This window comes from Pseudopodoces humilis, chromosome 7 (genome assembly GCF_049639895.1).
Source record: "Pseudopodoces humilis isolate 2021_Gansu_Grassland_sample_001 chromosome 7, ASM4963989v1, whole genome shotgun sequence".
In the NCBI taxonomy this organism is placed as follows: Eukaryota; Metazoa; Chordata; class Aves; order Passeriformes; family Paridae; genus Pseudopodoces; species Pseudopodoces humilis.
Window position 1 is genome coordinate 56412579 of NC_142206.1, and position 15249 is coordinate 56427827.

General features: G+C 41.2%; 1 protein-coding gene across 3 annotated transcripts in view; it reads right to left on the bottom strand.

The window, feature by feature from the left end:
- Positions 1-15249, bottom strand: part of SYNE2 (spectrin repeat containing nuclear envelope protein 2) — a 174554-nt gene that overhangs the window by 144529 nt on the left and 14776 nt on the right. For all 3 annotated transcript variants that reach the window (XM_088057691.1, XM_088057692.1, XM_014249769.2), the window contains 5 exons: positions 11993-12108; positions 2478-2539; positions 1441-1536; positions 1094-1171; positions 910-1002 (listed from right to left, as the gene is read on the bottom strand). In XM_088057691.1, the coding sequence (XP_087913817.1) occupies positions 910-1002; positions 1094-1171; positions 1441-1536; positions 2478-2539; positions 11993-12071 (408 nt within the window). In that variant the 5' untranslated portion in view covers positions 12072-12108. Of the gene's footprint in view, positions 1-909; positions 1003-1093; positions 1172-1440; positions 1537-2477; positions 2540-11992; positions 12109-15249 lie in introns of those variants that run through there.

A 15249-nucleotide genomic window follows, 5' to 3' on the forward strand; every position in this document is an offset into this window, starting at 1 on the left:
CATCAAGGGACCTTCTCACTCAATTTCTACTCTATCCAGTGACAGCAGCCCATGGCAGATTTCTGTCAAGAATGACATGTAGCAGACATAGTCAGAGTTTGCCTGCTCACTCAGAGTGCAGGAAAACCTACTTGATAGACCTCAGAGATCTCTTCTGGTCAGAGAAGCTTGGCTTAGGTAAAAAGGTAATTGCACAGGCCATGAGCAGCACAAGCCTCTTTGGCATCAAATTACCTCTGCCACAAAAAATATGGGCTAAATACTGCTAGAAATCATTGATTCTCAGGGTTCTGCTGAGCCCCAGTCACCAGTGAGTGCACCTACATTATTTCACTGCTGGGTTCTCCCTAGACACCAGCTTGGTTCCAGCATCTTCTGCAGCCCTACATGATGATTAAATCAAGGCCCTGTGCTTCCACACCTCCCCACAACCTCATGCCATGCAAGATGCACACTCTTACTGTATAAGAAACATGACTGTGACAGCCTTTGTGTTATTTCAGGGGTTGGTATTGAAAAATAGCGATACAAGAATTGTACATTGTAAGCACAGTCAGCACTGAGGAGTGGGGCTGCCTCTGAGAGAGATGGATGAGCCACTTCACACTATCTGCTCTTTTTGGAGCTAAATCATTACAGACCTCAGACAAGCAAAGTTTATCCCATTTTTTAACTGATTGCTTAAAAAAAATAAATCTCAGTATCTTTCCTTCCTACCATTTATAGCTAGATACTGTTCATCACTGCTATCCCTGTATTAGTGCATCTCCTCCTCGAGCTGTCACTTGCACATGTCAGAAAATAATCTTTTGTTTAGTACTAATTCATCTTATTTAGCAATCACATAAGTCAACACATTTTTTGTGCTTTTCCCCTCTACTAAAACTCTTACATGGCTGAAATACTTACATGAAAATGAAATATAATGGTCCAGATTAGGCCAAGCACAATGGAAGGTTTTCCTTCAATAATGTCAGCTACATGAATATTTATGAGCTTCAGCTAAGGAGGGAAAAAAGGGATCATTGTTAACAAAGAAAATGTTCCACCAGCTAAACTGGCTTTAGTTGTGAATTCTGAAGTTAATACTCACTGATCTGCTCTTTAAAAATGTCAAAGCATTTTCTATATTACTTCTACATTGGAAGGTATTAAATCCTTTTTCCCGTGGCTGCGAAGAAAAAAAAACAGGTTATATCTTCAACTGTAAAAATTAATTTTATTCTATATTTTCATAAAGGAAGTCCTGCAAAGATTCATAAATTACTTTGGATCAACTTACTTCAGCGTGTTTGAGAGCCAATGATATAAAAATAAGTTACTTGAAACTAACTCTATGACTCCAGGGGGATGATTCATATGGTTGCACTTAAGCATATCCAGAAATCTTTGCTGGTCTTGACAAAGGATTGAGGTAATATTTTTATTACTCTCTCTTACCAGATGTTGACCTGAAAGCACTTCCAACAGATCCAGAAGCAAATGTCCTTGCTGTATGTCTGTATACAGGTCTGAGACAACATAAGGAGGGGTATGCTGCAAGGCAAATTTCAATCTTTTGTCATTTTGAATTCAACACACTACAAAACATCACAGATTACTCTGTTCAATGATGTTTAGCATCCTTTATTTTTTTCATTAAACTTCAATAAAAATCCTGCATCTGAATAGCTATATCCTGCTTCTTCTAACCCATTATTATGTTTGTGCCTTATTCCCTCCCCCTTGTCCTGCTTCTATGTTTTATAAGGGTAATTTTAGGCCTCACTTTCAAGCACGCACATTTTTCAAGTCTGGGGCAAAAGAAAAAAAAATTGAGAAAGGGAAAGCTAAACAAGGCAGTTAATTCATATTTTGAGATCTTAATCAATATTAAGTACACATTTGAGTATAGAGCTGCATAACTAAACCTCTTTTCACCCACACAACACAAACTTATCGTAAGCTCAGCAGCTTGTGCTCAAGGAAAGACCAGGATAAATTTTTAGGTTTTATTTACCTGAGCAAGTCAGAGCCCCAGCACATGCTGCAGGAGCTGTTTTCTGAGAGCTTAAAGAGCACCTCCACTACTATGTGGTTTGTCTTAATACTTACCAGTCACTCAGGTCATCTCATTAAACTTATGTTCTTGGATTGCATAACAGAGCAACACTTACCTAACCCCAGTAAAACCAACTGTAAACTCAGAAACTCGTAAAACCCTGAGACATGTGCCTCAATCCACCACAAGTTTTACCACATGAGAAAGGAAGAGTGACATCTACACACAAACCACCTCATACAAATGTCCTTGGACGTGCCCCAATACAGTGCTGTTGCACTTAATAAGCAAATGCTTCTCAGGGCTCCTTTTCCCATTCAGTGCCTAAAAAAACCTCGCACTAATTTTATTTGTTCCTAAAAAATGTAATCTCTAACCAGCAATATCTGAATCAAAAAGGCAAAAGGCATGTCTTTACTAAAGAACCCCCATTTACCTTTGCCAATATTGAATTTATCCAACTAGTGAAGGTTTTCTTCTGTGTAAACTCTCGCTGGACTGGGAAATAAACACAAAAAGAAAACAAAGTTAATGGAAAAAATGATCAGGTTTTATTCCTCTTTCTCAAAAAGACATATGGCATCCACATCAAACCTAAGGTCTGTTCTTCCAGATATTAAGCTACTATTTAATATCAGTTTTTCTCAACTCTTGTTTTATAGCTGATATTTTCTTGCTTGCTGAGCTGGTACTGCAAAGACCTCTACAACCATCAAGCATAACCTACAGGATGCAGAGAATAACTAATGAAGGATGTCTCAGAAGATCATCAAATACAAAGAGCAGTGTAAGCACATAATTCTACAAAGAAAAATGTCTTCAATAGCTCTGTCTGTTCCTAAATGTTCCTTCAAGGACTCCTCAGTACAAGATATATCTTGGAGTTTGGGAAAAGCCAAAATCCATTAAGTTGGATGCAGGCTGGAGGTGAAGCCACACAACGAGAAGTCTTTGCTAACCAAACGGCTGGAAAGAGTAATGAGGTTGTAATGGGGAAATACACCCTCCTCCAGCACCCCTTCCAGGCTGTACAAATTATTAACCCAGCCATAAAGGAGCACATGGTGTGTTAATATAGGCAAGAGGAAGAAAGAAGTGCTTGAACTTGTGCTGCAGCAAAAACCAGTGACCTGGGACTCAGAGCAGGAGCCAGGGACAGAGATGCAGCTCTGCAGCCCCAACCCTCGTGGTGCCACCCTGTGAGCAACTACCAACCAGTGCTTGTGCAGGGAGACACAGAGCTGGTTAAGCCACATTTGAAAAACCAGATGTATTTGAATGGTCTCTCACACCTGCCTGTGGGCAGCAGAGATGGAGGAAAGCCCAGTTCCCCCAGAAGGTGAAGCAGAGGGTGAGCAGCAGAGTCAGACCAGACCAGCCCTGTCAGGGGCAGTTTATTACCTGACTTCCCAGCCCATGCTCCCTCCCAAAAAACCACTCCATTTCCAAGGCATACCACAAAACACACACATCTCTTAGGGGCTGGAAGTCTGAATGCAGGTCTCAGGTGACAAACAGAGGTGCTGACCCCTCAGATGATGGACTCACATCTGCCACCAGCAGCCACCCCAAAGGCTCGTGAGAGCCAGCCTGAGCACAAACTCCTTTTTATCTCCTTTTCCACAGCAGCCTTGACTGCAAGTGTTGGGGCTGGCTTCCCAGAAAAGGCTTGCACAGAGAAACAAATCTGGGAGACAGGGTGGGAACAGACCATCTCTTCTGCCTCTGAAAGCATGTTCTTGCTCAAAAGATTAATTGAAGGCAAGCTTGACACTGTAAGGAAAGTGCAAGACTTCTCAGCAATAGATAAGTATGTTTTGGTAAGCTGGGCAGGATGAAGGACACCAAAAACACCAAGTCCTTGGGGAAAAAAAACAAAGTTGACTGTTCTGCCCATGAAAGTGAAAATGCCACTCACAGGAAAACATCCCACACTTTATTACACTTTGGGAATTTGCAACCACAAACCCCAGTCATGGGGTCTTTTCATGATCCAAGACAGACCAAAGGAGTTTCTGTGGAGCTTCATCAGCTCCTGAAACACAGAAATTCACTCGAGGATAACCAAGGCTCCTGCTCCTCATCCCACAGGCTGCCTTCTGCCTCAGTGGGCAGGTGAGCATCAGCAAAAACATTCATGTCACCTGTGTCGAGCACTGCTTTCCATCCTGTAGTGAAGGCGTCTTTCAACAGCCCTCCACTAATCTGCAACACCACCCTCCTGTCAGAGCATGAAGCAGGAGGTTTCCCCTGCTTGCTGGATTGTTTCAAAATTCTAAGTATCACAAAGATTGCCTTCAAACGGTAAGGTAAGGGCAATCTTAATGGATAAAAATGACATGACAAAATTGGGTTTTGTCTGGAAAACAGAAAATTAAGTGCACACATGGCACACAGACCAAACAACCCTGCAATGCTCACAGGGAGGACAAAAATAGCATGGAGATACTGGATTCATGTTAGCACAGGAGCCAACCACACCCTTCAGCTGAACACCACGTGGGAGCCATTCCAATTACCCAACAAGCAATTATTGAGTCGCTGCGCTCAATTTTATCAGGCAGGCAAGGCTGGCATTGCTAGCATTTGAAAAGGGATAGAGAGCAAATATTGACTACTCTGCCTGACGCCAGCGGCTCCTGCAGCTGCAGCTCTTGCCAAACACACACCACTGCTGCTGATTTGAAGAACTTGCATTTGGGGCTGGTTACAGATGGTTAGGATGAGACACTTTGCCTTGTTTTGGTTGACATCCATATTAAAATGCTTCATTATGCAATAGGGGCCAGATACTGCAAGTGTTGATTCACGTGGGCAGCTCTTAGGCAAATGTCTCGCCTGGTGAAAGTACAAGGTGGTTATTCCACTGCACACACATAAGAGCACCTTAAACCCTCCACAAGCTACCTAACACAACCCACTGGGCTGCCTTCCAAGAAGCTGCTGCCTCTGCTGCAATGTGCCTTTTTTTCTTACCCAAACAAATAACAGAATCTCCTCCCAAATTAATAACAGAACTCCACGCTTGCCAGTATTCCCCCAGCTCATAGTGTGCAGCAGTCAGGGTTTCCACGCCACACACACTCAGTACAGATGTGTTCCTGGCACCATGGCAGGCGCTGTATTGCAATTTCCAGGCTGAGTGTGTTTTCTCTCCCAGCTCCCCCTCCAATGCTGCTGCTCAGAGGCGCTAATGATTTAATCAAGCTCTCCAATTCTTATCTCTATCACGTGGTTAATTAATACAGATTTTTATTTTTATGAGGGTGAATGGATTCTTTGTGAGGCCTTTTTGTAGGACTCTAACTGACCTTGGTTTTCTCCTGCCCTAGTTTTCAAAATGTCACTGACCTAGAATAAAAAAGCTACAAAAAAAAACCACCCTGATAATTTCCTTTACTTTGGGTCAAAACTCACTAAGCTAAAAAGTGGATCTGAGAGAAAAGAATAAGAACCTGGTAATCTGAAAATACCCAAAATCTACCACATTTCTCCCTGTATTAACAACTCTTTAGGGAGGAATAACACACTCAAGCAATGTGTCACGTAGGACAGTCAAAAATCAATACACACTGCTGGACAATGACTGTTTTATTCAGTAATGAGCTACCAACAAGTGCTACAAACCAGGCTGATCATTAGGAGCACAGGGACACGGCAGGAACCACGTGAATGCAGAACTCTCCCAGGAGGGAAAGGAGAGCAGCAGCACTGCCAGCCACTGTTTTACTCTCAGCCTTCCTTAAGCCCTGATGCAGAAAAAACAAAATTAGTTTACTCTGCCCTTCTGCCTTTCGTGCCTCCCTTCCTGAGGTGGGGGAATGGCAGCTCCAAGGAAAGCATCATCTCCTTCAGCAGGAGGTGGGGGAAGCAAATCATGGCAGAACTGATGTAGCCTGTCCATCCACACTCATCAAGCACTGTCACCAAACAACAAAGAGGATTTCTTCTATCACAACGACTTGTGTATCATTGCCAGTGAACAATTTACAACTGTATGGCTTCTTTTTAAAAAAAAAATAAAATTAAGCAATTACTTTAATGAGCACAAGCCTGTCTGTCATATTCTCATCTCTGTTTCACCAGGAGGAATTACCTCTTGTGTATGATATTTTTATATCTTCCTTTCACCACTGAGGTCAGCTGAGGCTACGTCTACAGCAGCGTGCAGGGAGCTCATCAGGAACAGATCAAGAGAGCTGCTGTTCACAACACAGAGCACCCACCATGTGTGCAGGGACACAACAAAGGTTGTGTTGGGCTAACTCCAGCCCCAATGCCCAGGGAGAGCCACAGCACCTTCCTTATTTCAGTTTCATTCAAAATAACCATTTCCACACTCCCTGACAGCAAAATGAAGCGAAGGATGGGAAGCAGGGATAACCAGGAGAGCTCCTTCAAGACAGCACTGCTGGTATGAACTAGTACACCGAACAAGTACATTGTTTAAATGACTGGAACCATCAGAAGAACAATTAAGTACTTGCCAATCCAGGGAGAGAGTCAGCAATTAACCCCCAAGCCTTTTGTATAGTCCCTTCCCTTCCACCCAGCAACAGTTTCATGTTCTGCAGACAGGAAAGCAGGGAAAAGAGTTATTTCCAGCATTTATGTTCAGCAACATGGTGTTAAGCAATTAAAAACAAACACAGAATTTTTTGTCAAGATTGAGAAGTTTACCCAAAACCCAATGAAGATGAGGAAAATATCTCTAAGGAGATTCATTCAGGCAGGAATGGATCTTTTCAAATCTAAGTATTACATAAATATTAACTAAATCACTACTAATACATCAGTGAAGCAGGTGGAAACTTTCTGCACTAGTCCTTTCAACCTCCTTTTCCTTTAGAAAGCCAAGTGTTCAGTTTACCAAAAAGTGCTGCTTTACCGAAAGTTCACACCAAGCTTTGCCCTCCTGGCTTTCTTAAACCCTTTTGCTGCTCTCGTTGCCAGGATGCTGGAGCAACCCTGCTCTGAATCACCACTGCCTTTAATGCCACCACAAAGTGATGTTTAGTACTCAGGCAGGTTGAGATTAAATTCTGAAAAGGTACCAAGTCACATCATTTAGATATCAATATACTTTTAAAGATAAACATTCAAGTGGCTTTTCTAACATTTTAAAGAAAATAAACAGTGAAACAGGGATCTGACTGTAGTGACCTCACAGGTGCCTCAGGAGCCATCCAATCCTTAGGCATTTTAATTCCAGTTTTTAACCAGTTATGCACCAGATAATGCCTTTAAAAACTGCAATTTACCTAGCAGGGAACACTTTTATGCAACTATACAATCTATTTTTTTATGTTAGGCATGTGAAGCAGACAAAAATACCCATGACTGAATTTTTTCAAAGTAGTGTCATACGTCAATTATTTCTCCAGTGCCATCAGCCCTGTCACATGCCACAAAGCTGGAGCAGTTACTGGACCTGCAGAACAGCTCCTCACCCAGGCAACATAAACCAGGAATAATTTTCTGTGCAGCTCCTATGGGAGCTCTTTGCAAAAGTCACCCTTATAAAATTGTAATAAACACTTAATGGACTTTCAAAATCATTCTTTAAATTAAAATTTTAAGGAATTCTTGAAATCATGGTTGAAGAAAAAAAGTGTCACTTCAATAAGCAAGTGGCCCCATCAGATGAGACACACAGTTAAAAACAAAACAAAACAAAAAAAAAAGATGGGTAAGAATTATTTATTTACCTGACTTCTGGATGAATTAAGAGGGTCCCAAAAAGAAAAACCCCTTTATTCAGAGATGAGTACAAGGTGCAGAACAAAGCCTATCCATACATATCACAGTATTTGCAATTTCACTTGAAATCATTCATAAAGGATTAGACGTAACTGCATGAAAATAGTATAATTCATTTTTATCACTAAACTCTCTTCATAAGCAGTTCTCTTCAAAAACTCTCTTCAGCTGTAGCAACCACATTCCTGTATTATCATCCTTTAGGTTACAGAAATAAAGAGTAACACACACACACACAGATTAGTAAGTGGAGCCAAAAATTAGGACCCTTGCAGTTAATTAAACAGTGAAAAAGTACATGTCACAAACTCCAAGAGCTAATACACACTCTCTTGAGTCTGAATTAGCTCCGCAAGCATGGAAACGGAAAACAGAGTTCTCTACAGGCTTGGTGGGTCTGTTTGCTATCCCAGGGAAGGATTTGTGCATGGGACAGAAAATCAAGGCTGAATCCTCCCAAGGTAAAGAGATTTATGTTCCAAAAGGAAAAAATAATCCATTCCAGAGTGCCACAAACCCTGCAGAGTTCCTGCTGCAGCCGCCCATCAGCGAGCAGCCACGCATTCCCCTCGCTGCAATCCTGCACTCCTGCTCAGCAGCAAAGCATGGCTCCATCTCCAGCAGCTCCCAAAGCACTGCTAGGAAGCCCTTCTCTTACCAAGCAGGCGACATGCCTCTTCATCTTAAGTAGCCAAAGGCAATTTTGGATGTTGAGTGTTCCTCTTCGGCTCACAGAAGGATGAGCAGCAGTCTGGACCCCACTCTGGGGCCAGCTCATGATGCAGTGATGGGAGGGAAACACAGAAGGAGGAGACACAGCAGGGCTCCTGCTTTATTCCTCCCGTGCTCATTGCCAGCCAAGCCCTGAGCTCCTGCCTGCTCCATCCTACACCAAAAAGGGACTTGAGGTTTCAAACATGGCCCATGGTGCAATGAAGCATCTCCCTGTCAAGCACCCTCTGCTCATCAAAATGTTTGCAGATTGCCTGGCAGGAGAAACCCTTCCCATAAGTATTCCCCCACTGGATATAGCCACAACAGGTCCAGCTCCAGGCTTTGCACCTGCACTGTTTAATGGCTGTGCAAGGACACAAAGCAATCCTGCAGCTGCTCTAAGTTGTGCTGCATCAGAAAACTGCAAAGAAGCAGAGACATGCTGAAGGAAAGGCCCAGATAATGTTGACCTTAATCTGATAAAATTTTATTATAACATCTGGGACAGAGGGAAGGGAGAAAAGAAAATAAAAGAAGCCTGCCAGTTCCTGACATCATGCATTTTCATAGCAATTTCCACTTTCTTGGCAGGGAGGGAAGGGGTAACTATTACTCTCATCTGGATATCAGCTTGAAAACTGGTAAAGGTTAAAGAACAATACATAAATCTGAAAAGATCCATATATAAGGGTTTATAGTCTCGCAGCTTTTTACCTCAGCCTCCTGATTTTGTGACTAGCTTTACCATTTGAAAATGGCTGGAGATGGGGGCATTAGGAAACATACTGCTTTCATTTCTTCACCTACTTTCGTCATGTTTTTCAAGCTTCAGTCTCCTTAAAGTAATAAGCTGATGAGAAAGATGCAGTGAGACCAAAGATACATTATTACCTATTTTCCAGTGAAATTCTTTATGCCATCTTCTAGGCCAAACACTATTATAAGGAAAGTGAATGTTTACCCTTGAACACTCTTTTACTTAAAAACCAGTAACAAGCTTTTACACTATTAACCAACTAGCCATAAATTAATAAGAATTTTATAATAATAACTACTAAGTAGTAAACTCTCTACTAATTACTTTAAGGAGATTGTTCTTTCCCTCTCTTTTCCTCTTTTTTCTTCCCAAAAGTGCTGTCCTCGCAGAAGACTGTAACTTAAATAACAGTCAAGCATACCTAAAATAACATACCTACACAGGGTAGGGAAGGAAATAAAACAACAAAGCTAATGATTTTGTCATATTTTTTAAGCATAAACTTCACAAAGTTTTATGACCAAACCAACTGGCACATTAAGTTGATCTTGCCCTAATTAACAAGACTAGACAAGTGCTCCATCCCCATGGGATGCCTTTCAGGAATAATGGAAGTTTGGATCACAAAGAATTAAAAAGTAGATTAAAATATATCTAGATGACATGCAGACTAGATCTCACTCCTGCTTTTTCCTTTATGCATGTCTCTTGTTATGCTGTGTGTTACACAGTGCTGGACATACTCTTTGAAGCTATACCCCAGCAATTTGAACAAGCAGATCATAATAAGTTTTACATCCACCTGCAGCCAAACAAAATGTCAGCTGCTTCTCTGATAGTTATAACCAGCTACTCCTTGAATCTGAAATTTCTCCAACACTTCCCCAAGTGGACCTGAAAATTTAAAGCAATCAGTGTTGCCAGCCGCTTTGCAAATCTCATCTCAAGATTCCTATTCATGGAAAAACCTATTTCCTTGAGTGACCCTATTCTTCTTATTTGACCTTTGCTACCACAGATCTGTGAGTAGAACTCCAATGGTCCCTATATGTCATGTCAGGGAGTGTGTCTTTGGTGCTTCCTCACACCTACATTGCCATTTGCTTATTTGACCCTGAGCAGACGATGCAGCACCAAACACAGAATGTCTCAGTACCATTTGTTGTGTCCTTCAATCTTTAAAAAAATGGCTGATGTCACTTCTAAGGGATGTCTCCAGATGTTTTACAGCAGCCAGTCACAGACAGCTTGTGCACAAGATTTGCAGTATGTTCATTTCAGCACAATCTAAGAGCTCCATTTATTATACCAAAGAAATACAGTCATTTCAATTTTACTAAACAGGGCTCCTTCAATGAGATATTCACCAAAAAACTCAATTGTTATTCAACACAAGCACCAACCTGATTTTTCAGGAAAAAAAAAATAAAAATTGAAAGTAAAACCCTGTTCTTAAAATGTCCTGTAACTTTAAATCTGCCTTAAAGCTAGAGAGTGTTTTCCAAATCTGTTTCACAACAGCCACCTCAGCCTTTCTACCCAAGGCTGAGTTTGACTGGCACAACAAATGTGTGTCTGACAAGCTGTGCTTGGTGCAAAAGTCAGACTAGCTCCTGTCTGCTACAAGCTTTTGCTTGTTCTCCTAAAAATGGAATACTGAAGCAAAACAGAAGAATAGCCACCATTAAAGATACTTGGCTTTGACCACTATTAACACTCACTCGTCGAAACACATGGCTCCAACGACAGTATTAGTGCAAATATGGATCACAGAAGTGACTTGACAGAATATTTTTTTGCACCATCTGTTTTCAACATATTTGCTCTCAACCAAGCACCACAGAAATTTCATTGCAATGGAGTTAAAAGGAAACAGCTCTGTGGAAACAGGAGTTAGCCCATCCGTTCTAGGATAAGCAGGCTCTAAACACATCAAAACTAAGCTTTCAGCAGGGCTAGCCCTGATGCCTGGACTAGCCTCCTTGACAGCCTCCACAAATATGTTCACAGCAAAGTCAACCTTCACAGGAAATTCATAGAGAAGGAAATTTGACATGTCAGTAAGGAAAACCCAAAAGTTCTGAGAGGTTGGGTTGGACGCACTCATCATCATTTAACTGTCCAGGTAGATGCCATTAAACTGAAATAATTAAAAACCACCACTGAATGTTTCCTTAACAAGTTGTAACACATGACAAGTAAGAACCAAAGACTTGACCCATAAGAAATTTGTTTGAAAGGCACAAAAATTATCCCTACTTGCAGAGGATATAGTAGTTAAAACCAGAAAAACTGAAGTAAACTAAAATAAAATAGTAGTCAATAGCTTCATTAAGACAGCTCAATGCAACCACCTAATTGTCCACAAATTGAACACAAGGAAACTAATGAACTGGCCTGTTTTCATGCTGCTGGTCCTTTTGAAAACTGTTTACACCAACATGTATTCTGAGTAACAAAGCCTAAGAACCAGTGAGCACATCAGCACCAAAAAAGGCAATTGATCTGAAAACATCACGAGAAAGTACTACAAGAGCTTATCTGTCATTTCCCTGCTGAAGCCTCTCTCCTGAAACACAAAGCACAGACATGAACTAACTACACTCACCATAACCTCATTGTAGACAGGTTTCTCAGAATTCCCTTCAACTTGTACACAGAGCCACAGATTTTTGACAAAAATCTAAATTAAAAAGGCACGGAAAACTTCAGTGACTTACCTTGCAGCGTTAGATGGAGATCATCTATTTCAGAGGAAGCCTGCTCCTCTGGTGATGCAGATGACTGCTGTGATGCCATATTGAATTGTATGGAGATTCTTCAGTCAATTTCCAAACTGAAATTATATTAAAAAAAAAAAAAAAGAAAAAAATCAGTACAGTTTTACATAAAAATTGATGATGCTCAGTGATGATGTGGCATCAAGATACACATTTTGGGTTTTTGTTTTGGGTTTTCTTCCCTTGGTCAGCTGTTTCCTTTGTTTATACAGAATACAGTGACTGTTCGTACTGCAGGAATCCCAGATTTTCTACCAGCAGCACTCCACAATACAAACCAGGATCCAAGTAGGTCTTGCCATGAAAACAAAAGCACCAGGATTAGGAAAATTCAAACACTGTTGCTTTCTTTGAGAAAGCCAAGGTGACAAAGCTCACGGTGCCTTCTGCAGACTGGTAGCTGCCAAACCTCACTTTCTAAATCCTTGTACCTTAAAGCTCTCCCCTTCTGCCTGGATAATTGTTACAGAAAAACAATTCAGGCAGAATCTGCAAAGATTAAGAAGAAATGAAAAAGCAGCAGTAATCATATGAGAATCAACACACAACTGCTGTCTCTGTCTGGTACCTTTATTATTCCTCAACCCCCATGAAGGAGTTTCTTTTTCCAACTCCTCCATTTTCCTCTCCCTGGATACATCCTCTATCTCTAATGCAACTTTAGAAAACAATATGCTCTATCTTCCTTAAAAAAATACAAGTGTTCCTGGTTCTGCAGTGACTATGTTGTTCAATTTGCCACTGTAGGAAGAACTGGATGCTTAAGATAGGGACTTATTTTTATCAAGAACCCAGAAGTTAAACAAATTGAAAAATAAATTAAGCTGCAAATTAAATAAGAGCTGACTCTTAAACAAGTTTTGTTATCTACACAACTGTAACCTTTTCACCAGAAGCAAAAGGATTTCCACACCATATATTAACAACTCATCCACCAAGTATATGTCAAAATAAAGGGCGTGAGTAGATGAGTCAGGAAATACAATATTAAGGAATGCCAGAGAAATTCTTACATCCATTCCCTTGTGCACATGAATCATGAGGCAACCTTTGTTTACTCCACTTTATACTATTTTTCCTCACTCTCTGTCTCCTTCACTGAGCAGAGATGAGAAGATGCATTTCACAAGGAGCTCCTCAATATTTTACTTTCCTCACCCTGAACGTGTGTCCCTGTGCTTTATCCAAGAGCTGCTCTGATGACAGGATTATTGAGTCCCTCACAAGATTTTCTGTGGCACTCACCACCCTGGCATCTGAACACTCCACAAACATCAATCAATTCTCATTTACAGCACCTACATGAGACCAGGGGTTATTGCCCACATTTAGAATCACGCCACGCTTTGGGCTGGAAGGGACCACCAGTCCAACCTCCCTGCCAAGGGACATCTACTGTTGACAAGCAAAGGCCAGACAGAGAGAAAAAAGGCAACAAAAAAAAGCCTCTGTATTTCCAGAGAAATATATATTAGCTCACAAGGCTGAAGCACTGATTCCAACTCTTGCAGTGACCATGCAGCAATTCTGCAAGTCACCAAAAACTCACAGCTGCAGCTCAAGGCATCAGATTCAAGCAAGGGGAGTTCTAGATAGGTCTGACCTTTACCTGCCCCATCTGGATAATTAAAAAAACCCATTTTTTTACAGGAGTTTGGCTTGCTTAGCAAGCAAAAATAGGAGGAAAAGGGCTAATTTGATCTTTGGCTGGCACAAGAAAATGATGATATAAACAAGCCAAGCCTTGAGGTTAGGATGGAAATCGTAAGATGTATAAATTAGCCAAGAAAGCAAACAAAAAGCTGGGCGGCACAAACAAGGGCATCACTAGCATCACCAGAGAAGTCATTATCCCACTCTGCTCAGCACTTGTCAGGACACCTGGAATACTGGGTGCAGTTTGGCCCCAGGCTGCACAAAACGTTATGTGGACAGGCTGGAGAGAGAAAAGCACAATAATGACCAAAAGACTGGGAGGCCTGTGTGAGGAAATGGCTGAGAAAACTGGGTTTGGTAAGCCTTGAGAAAACAAGGCTGAGGGGAGACCGTATTACCATGTTCCAGGATTTGAAGGGTGACCACAGAGAGGATGGAAACTCCATTTTTACAAGGAATCACATGGAAAACACAAGGGGCAGTGGGTACAAGTTACTGCTAGGGAGATTTTGATTAAACACAAGAGGAAAATTTTTCATAGAGCAATCACTCATTGGATTAATCTCCCCAGGGAAGTGGTGGATTCCACAACATTGGCGCTGTTATGATTTGACAGGGCAGGACGCTGTGCCATCTTGTCTGGACCATGCTTTTAGCACAAAATATTGGACAGGATGGTCCTTGAGGTCCATTCCAACCTGGAATTCTAGAATAAATACTGGGCTCTTACAGGAACTGAGGATGGGCAGCGGCTGTGCAAGAATCCAATGCTCACAGCTATGCTGCCTATGCCCAAGGCAATCTTTCCTGGGAAGCTCCCTTCATTTTCCTCTCAGGATTAAGCAATACAAACACAGAGTCTGAAAACACAAAATGTCAGGTGGCCTTAATATTTTTTGGGTATGACTAAGTCTTGAATTTGTTTTTTTGATCACCACACCTTGAAGGTGATGACAAATGGCCCAAGTGGGAAGTATGTAAGCAAACTCTCAAAGAGTGGAAACTTACATATCTGTTCAACTTCAAAGCATCTGCATTTGAGATGATGACATGGGCAGAGCCAATTTACATTCAACTAACTTGCATGATACAAGAGTCACTGGGACCACATTCCAGGGAAATGGAACAGGATTTGGCATTAAAATTCCATTATAGTAACAGGAAAGTATGCAAGAGCCATGAACAACTGTGATGGACATTTCATAAACACCACAATATATATTTTTAACCTTTGTGCGACTGTTCCTCCTCTGTCCCCAACCCTTGCCAGCTACAACAACAACACAGCACAGTGTCTCCTTTTATGTGCTTGCACTGCACTTCTTGTGATGGGACCCCAATCTCAGTTCAGATCTCTAACCAGTAAAGCACTTAAAGCTAATGGAACTTCCAGGATTTCAAAGCAAAAAGTATATCAAGGTCTAAAGCAGGAATAAACTTTAATTGTTACTTAATTTATTAATTAACTTAAATTACAGCACATTATCATAGAACACATATAAGTAAAGAAAAGCATATGCTCCTATATTCTTTTAAAGTCA